This window comes from Brachycentrus maculatus, unplaced genomic scaffold (genome assembly GCF_059751285.1).
Source record: "Brachycentrus maculatus isolate JH-2025_06_01 unplaced genomic scaffold, ASM5975128v1 h1tg000518l, whole genome shotgun sequence".
Classification (NCBI taxonomy): Eukaryota; Metazoa; Arthropoda; class Insecta; order Trichoptera; family Brachycentridae; genus Brachycentrus; species Brachycentrus maculatus.
In genome coordinates this window covers 180,341-188,258 of record NW_028281264.1, presented here as the reverse complement: position 1 = coordinate 188,258, position 7,918 = coordinate 180,341, and the positions used below count along the sequence as shown (strand labels likewise).

At 30.7% G+C, this 7,918-nt stretch overlaps 1 protein-coding gene across 5 annotated transcripts in view; it reads left to right on the top strand.

Moving 5' to 3' along the window:
- The window catches only part of LOC148301770 (proton-coupled amino acid transporter-like protein acs), a 53,034-nt gene continuing 45,116 nt past the window's right edge, over positions 1-7,918 (top strand). The window contains exons 1-2 of one of the 5 annotated variants that reach the window (XM_088272740.1): positions 1-382; positions 1,462-1,558. In XM_088272740.1, coding sequence (XP_088128866.1) covers positions 1,509-1,558 — 50 coding nt within the window. In that variant the 5' untranslated portion in view covers positions 1-382; positions 1,462-1,508. Of the gene's footprint in view, positions 383-1,280; positions 1,386-1,461; positions 1,559-7,918 lie in introns of those variants that run through there. The other 4 variants (XM_088272738.1, XM_088272742.1, XM_088272741.1 and 1 more) reach the window with 4 other exon arrangements.

Genomic DNA, 7,918 nt, shown 5'->3' with positions numbered 1-7,918 from the left:
AGTTGGTCGTGTCATGCCTTCGACGTGCCTTCTTTCAATGCAATGCAACTCAATAAACTATAAAATTTCCGAAGCGTGAACCCCCGTTGCATACATACGATCGGTAACAAGATAAAACAATATTTGATTTTTTAAAGTGTTTGCTTTTAAAAAGTGCGATTAGTTCTTACAAAACAAAACAGTCATTCGGTTGAAATAAAAGAGTAAAACCTGTTTTAACGAATCCGAAATTATTTAATTCATTTAAGTGATTTGATCTGCTGTATACGGTAGTGTTCATACATATGACTTTTACAGTGCGAGTTTAAAACGTAAAATTATTCCGTCGATGTCTATAAAGTATTTGATAAGTTGACGTCCGTTGCCCAAAGATAAACTATTGGTAAACAATTTTATTCCATATTGTGTCATGTATGTAAGTGCATGGTTTATAACATGACGAAACTACACTTGTAGCTGAACTGTTACTTACTGAAGGCTGCATTGTAAACTATCCTTTTCATAATTTATTATCGAATTATACTTTATTGTACTTAACGTAAACTTAGTAAATATTGTAATGTTTTATGTGTTAATGAAAAACAATGATAAATGTTTGCTTCAAAAAAATAAAATATTGTTTATGGTAAAACAAAAGAATGATTAATTCAAATTTACTGAAACAAAAAATTTACAATAGATTCTATTTGGAAAATAAAAAACAAATAATTTTTTTAAAACTAGTTTAAAGAAGAGCATAAGACCGCAAAAAGAAAATAAAGTAACAAAAACTCAAAAAGTGGTGTTCTGGAATATTACAAGGCTTATTTTCAAAACACTCAACCACTTTTGGGACCTCCTTGGTTGCTGAATTCCTAAGTTTACAAAGATGACAAAAGTTCGCTACCTTGACTTTTCTGCTGTAACGACAGTAAAATAATAAGTGCCTTTATATTGTGTGGGTAGGTACTTTAAATAATGTGTCGAGATAATACTCGTGGAAAGAATAATTTATTTCTAAATTACACACGATTAGTAAACAACATGCATACGAGCAGGTCATCTTTCAGTTTGGCTATTGTAACTATACATACTCATCCCATTGTTTATCTTTATAAATGAAGTTTTAAATCAAACATAAAACACGCATGTTGCAATGCAAAATGCATCATAAAATATTACAATATTATTTAAATATTCGTCGGAGTTTGACAGTTTCTCAGGTGCTTACCAATTTCCTTTCGACTCACAAAAATGTGGTCCACAAGTGGCCAAAAATTATTCAAACAAGTTGTTAGCGTTTTACATTGCTGTTAATAATCTTGTTGAAATAGCGCTGTCCGTCGGCCGCATGTCGCATACTTTTCCCCGCGCTATCGCAAATTCAGATTAATATTCGCTATAAGGTAAATTAACATTGCTTTAGGAATAAAATGGAAAGTAAAATTACTATCTTTAAATGAACTATTTTTCATTTTTCAGATATTCGATCATATTTCGAAGCGATTTGTGGTTGGGAGATCACAACCATGGTCGCAGAAAAACATGTTTACACCATAAGTGGAGCCAATAATTCCAGGTAAAATATTTTCTTTTATTCTCTCCCGAGGTTATGAGTTTATTCTAAAAGATAAATTTCAAAATGTAATCAATTTTAACAACGCATATGAACCTACTTGTTTATTTAATCACCGTTATAGCTAATACGAATAACTATGTAAATATCAATGTGCAAAACTATTTTTTTTTTCAAAATTAGCAATAAACTTATTTCTTTTAGTCTGCTTCAAAAAACAGTAAAAAAATATATTATCGTTCCATTGGAATCGACGCCTTTGTTAATCAATTATTTACAAAATGTATTTCTGTAAGGTCTAAAATATAAAATGTAGAAATTTTAATGAACTTGTGAGAAATTTGATCAAAAGTAAAAGATGTTGAATAGGTATTAACGTTTAAAAATAACATTAAGGACATTCGTTGTTTAGAGGCAAGTTACGACATCTGTTAATAAATTAACACGTTTAATTTAAGCATAAGTTTTTGAAAGTTATAAGTCCTTATTGGTTACTGCCTTTTGCTATACCGAGCCTTGTGTTTGTATTTGTTTATGTGTGTGTGCGTTTGTGTGTTTGTATATATGTATTTATATATATATATATATATATATATATATATATATATATATATATATATATATATATATATATATATATATATATATATATATATATATATATATATATATATATATATATATATATATATATATATATATATATATATATATATATATATATATATATATATATATATATATATATATATATATATATATATATATATATATATATATATATATATAAATCCTGACGTTTTTTCTCCATTTGAAAAATGATTTGCTGGGATATAGTACATTTTCTGGGCATTCCGAAAACATGCACGACTGAAAATTGACGATTTTTGATTTATGACGTTGTCTAATGGAGTGAGCGATATATAAAACAATGGAATGCGCTATGTACTTTTGAAATAATATATTAAAGTCACGAATGTAATTATTGTCTTCATTTGTATGTATTGCAGTATCAGTATCTATTACGTACAAATTAAAAGGAAACTAAACAAGGATTGGATAGAACATTATATTACTTGCTGAAAATCATATATTTTTAAAAACTTTGTGGAAAAAAAATTTTGTTTGGTTTTGATATTATTATTGAATTTTTAGAAATTTAATGTAAGTTAGGCAGGACAGATCACCTTACATAAAATTATATAAAATAAAAAAATAGGGTTAGTTTATTTTTTATTGCATTGCAAAAATTATTCGATGAAACAAATAGATACCAATCAGCGATGTGAAAATGAAAGAATGCATAACGATTTGTTAAAATGTGAATTGCCTCAAGTTCAGTTAGTCAAAAAATGTAATTCAAATATGATTACATAATACAATTTAAAAGTAAAGAAAATTTAGATACAATATTCTGGCTTGAAAAGATACAAATTAATTAATAAGAAAAGGGTAAAAATGAATGATAATTAATTCATAATACCTACCCACATTTACAGTGTAGTAATCTTAAATTTTCCTTTTAAAAGGCCATGTTTATAACGTTTATATTAATTCCCCCTCCAGCTTAACCCTGAGTGATTTAATAATCTGAGTGAAATAAATCACTTTCATGAATTTTTTGGTTATCCATTTTTAATTTAATTTTTACTTGGAAAATCACAAAATCTATTGAGACACGTGTTTAGATACATTCCGCATCATCCTCAAACACCGTAGAAGGTTTTAGAAAAGCATTCAGAATGCAAAGAAACACGTGTCACACAATAGATTTTAAGAAATAGTGGTATTTACAAAGTTTTTTGTAAAGTAAATCTAATATTAAAAATTAAACAGTAGCTTTGATTTCAAAACAATATAAAATAAGTCTTCAATTTTAAGTCGATTTTTTAAATAAGTAATCCCTTATTTTATTAAGAACTTGTTGTTTCAGTTCGGTTCGTTACTATGGCTTATTCCGGTTAAATGGAAAAGAAAGAAAAAAACAAATAAAACATGCAACGTTATATCAAAATTAAATTATATAATATTGTATTACACTTATATATAATATTAGTACGATAATAGTTATATCTCAGAATCAAAAGTTGATTTCATTTGTACAAAAAAAAACATAAAAATAAGCTTCGTGTAGCTTTAAGCATTTTTTATTGTCTTGTTTCAATATTTATGAAATACTATGTGGTATGTTTTTGAGATCAAATATAATCACGAGGTTATATTATACAATATGCCAAATTCAATTGTTGATTGTGAAAATTTCATAATTTAATTAATTTATTTATTGCATCACTTTTGTCAAAAGTAGTTGAGATATTTGAATCTTTCATATTTGAATACATTGATAAATTCCCTTTGCAAATAACTTTTCAATATCTGGCTAAGACGTGTTGGAGTGTAAATGCAGTGTTTTATGTAGTTGGGTGTGTTTGAGGGTCATGAGAATAATAATAATAATACTTTACATTGCACAGAATATACTTTTTGCAACATTGAGGAAATTGGATTTTTCGCATTCCCTACTCATCCAGATAAATAAATAAAAGTTATCAAATATTCCAAATATTAAATCATTCGACTACCGTAATTGACGGACTATATGACGCACGCTTTTCTTTAAAAATTGCCTCCATTAGTTTTTATTTCTGTATAAGTTTCAATTATAAAATGTTTTGTTCGATCATTCAATTCATGAAAATATAATTTGCTTTTGAAAAATTCACCAATTTCAAAACAATTAAGTAATTGGCGTCATGGCGATCTTGCACCTTCTTAGGTGAGTTTGACATATAATAAAATGGTTTTCAAAAAAAGGAAACATCCATTTCTTGGAAACATAATTAATTATGAAAAATTACCAATTCTATAAGAATCGAGCAATTGACGTCATGACGATCTTACACTATTCTCTTTGAATTCGAAATGTAATAATAAGGTATTATTTTTTTAAATCTCATCAAAGATGAAGAAGAATATGGAAGTCTGGGCATTTACGGGGCTGACGACCGTCATAGGCTGGTTTAAGTGATCACTTTACACACGTGTAACATTCACCAATTCTACCCACTATTGACAACCACACTACTCAAATTCTTGGAAGTTCTATTGTATATAAGTATATGAACCAATTTAGAAACCTTGTTCTTTGATGAGATGTCAAAAAAATAATATGAAAATCACTCCTGTAATTGGAGATAATTCAGATTTTGTGAACAAGTATTTGGACACACTCAAAATATTGTTAATAATAAGGTAATTACAGGGATATTTATTAACAAAAGCTTCAAGTAACTTTTCATTGACTAGACAAATTATGAATGTAAAAAATAATTATTTCCGAAAACGCAATTTTTTCCAGAATCCTGATAGTTTTATTGTCTTCGTGTTAAGGCTAGTCCCAATGGACATGCAATACATCTTTAACCGGGGGCGATTTTACGAATATAAAAACGATTCATTAAACTATGTTCACAGAAAACTCTATGAAAAGTAATACATATAGGGTGGGGCGTGGTCACTTCTTTATTTGAAAAAATCATAACACAAAAAGTATTGTGAGTATGGATTTAATTGTTTTTTCTGTATGCAAGGGCACATTTTAAGTTTTATTTTATTTAGTTTAAAAACTACATCTCCAAGGCGGCTACTGTTCTCGTCAATGCGCTAAGATGGGCGAATTTTGATATTTTTGTCAAGTTTTTCCAGCATAACTGTGCCTATGTCCAAATTAATAATAATAAAACCCTTATCCGCACCCCAATGGTGCATAGGGCACTGCGTCATATAAACGCAGTGTTATCTTGATCGTTTACACATGAAGGAAAGGTGATCAGCCCTCCGCTTCAGGTACCAGTCCAGGGTAATATTGAATAAATATTACAGTGAAAAAATCACTAATATTTATTTGACCCCTCTGGAAATCGAACCCGGGACCTCCAGAACGGTAGCTGACCATTACACTACGGAGCCAGACAGGAAATGTCGAAATTAGCAGCAAGAATATTGTCCTTCAGCTTACCGAGTTTTTGAACGATTGGTGTAAATCAATATTTTATGTTAGCCGCGCAGAAAATAGTCACAGGGAGCTAAATCTGGGTATCGCGCTCGCCACTGAAGATCGCCCATAAGAGAGATGCACCATTCGGGAAGGTGTTCCGGCAAAAAAAATAATGAAATTTCATGTCGCGTGAGCCGTTGAGTAATTCAGTTGGAACAACACATCCCCTACATCTCTTTTTTCGAGTTTGATTATAAAAAAAAAACTGGATATGACGACGACGTTTTTGACTCTCGACGGTTTCAGGCATCCCGATGGCTCTGGAAGGTCCATCTTGTTTCTTATTCACATTACTAGTATCCCTGAACGTGTTCACTTACATCGTAATGTATACCTGATGTATAAATCAATTTACGATAAGTCACACGACCTGCAGGCGCGATATTAGATTATTTTCTGAATGCACGCTGAGGTGCGATGACGGAATAGTCGAAGGAAAAGTAGACATTCACTTGATTGTGGATGGCATGATTGACACTAAACTAACATAAAAAAATAGGATCCTGTGCTTTCAAACACGCTATAGGAACGCGATCTAGGAGTTATTGTCGTTGTGGAGCCTGATTTTCAAAAAAGGTAGTGACCGCGCCCCACTCTGTATAATAGAAATGATTATATGTTTTTTAAACCTTTATCCGCACCCGATGGTGCATACGGCACTGCATCATATAAACGCAGTGTTATTTTGATCGTTAACACACGAAGGAAAGGTGATTAGTCCGCCGCTTCAGGTACCAGTCCAGGGTTATATTGAATAAATATTAGACTGAAAAAATCACTTGTATTTATTTGACCTGGGAACCAAATTCGGGACTTCAAGTACCGTAGCCGAGCGTGCTGACCATTACACTACGGAGGCGGACGATTTTGTTGTATTTTTATTAGAATTACGACTAGAGTTACGACTAAATGCTCCGGTCAGTCTTCACCTTAAGGTCCAGTGTACGTTAAATAGCAACTTAATTTTCTTTTCTCTAAACCCAAGTAACATTTGACGTATTTGAATTTTTCTTAAAACAACGGTTTGTGATACTAAAATTAGTTTTTTTCGAAATAAATATACGGTTTTGAAAATAAAAGACTTATTGAAAGGTAAGGAGCATGAAAATATGCAAGTTGCGCCACACGAAACTTATACGAATACGGGTATGCAACCGCGAGAGCTCTAGTCATTACTGTCATTCTCATTTCTTGTTTTTGATGTTACTTGGAGGTAGTCAAGAACATGAAAATGACAATAACAATAATAGCTACGGCACTCGGGGCTTCACACCCATACTCGTTCAATAATTGTGATAATAATTTTCTAACAATTTTAATGACGTAATTGTGATGACAATAACAATTTTCAGTCACAAGTAAGTACTTGCAGTGTTTGTTTGGTAAGCCAAATAATAATAAAAGTTCGTTTTTATTTGAACAGTAAGTAATTCCGTGCTACCTGCTCACTACATTAAAATGCGACGCAGCCTTCTTCGATAGAACTTCGCCGTTCAAGGGCATAAAACATGCACTCGTACAAACAATCGTACGTGATCGTAAGAGTAAAATTAGCACTCCAAATATTTTGGTAAAATGTTTTCAATATGAGACTTTCTTTGTGTATTATGTTTTTATCAAATATAAGTATCGTTCTTTCTATAAGTTCATGGTGATAGTATGTTTTCTTATGTTTAAAGGCGCAAAGATGGAAATGTTGATAACTTTAATAAATATGGTTTGGGTTCATTAAATTTGGCAAGGCGTTAATTTAATGTAATCAACCAATCGGTTTATCTTATTATAAGCCCTTATCAACCGGCAGTTTGATTTTTTGAGCTTAATTAAGTTACAGTTGATTTTTAAAGATGAATAGATAATTTTAATTAACTTGTCATTTCGAGTTCATTCAAGGCAGATTATCTTATATTTAATTGAAGTAGATTCTTCTTTACGTAGCTTTTTCACGTAAAGTATTGGTTCCCGTTTAGTTTTTCCTGCGTACCACTTCAGGGATGACCTCAAACTCTCTATTGTGGGAATGATAAATACATTTCGCCATTTGTTGTTTGAGTGATTGCTTTTTATTGATTACATTTTCTTGGTGATGAGATTGCTACGCACCCCTTAATGCAACGTTCATATTTCTGGGGGAACGAATCGGGGTAGAGAATAAATGGAGGATAACACAAATGAATCATTACCTTTAATGGCCATATTTCGCTTTAAGGGTTTCATATTAAATCAAATCTAGGTTGGAATAATGAACGCCGTATCGATATCAATACGTATCGTATCAATTACATTAATCTTCGCTTATATATTAA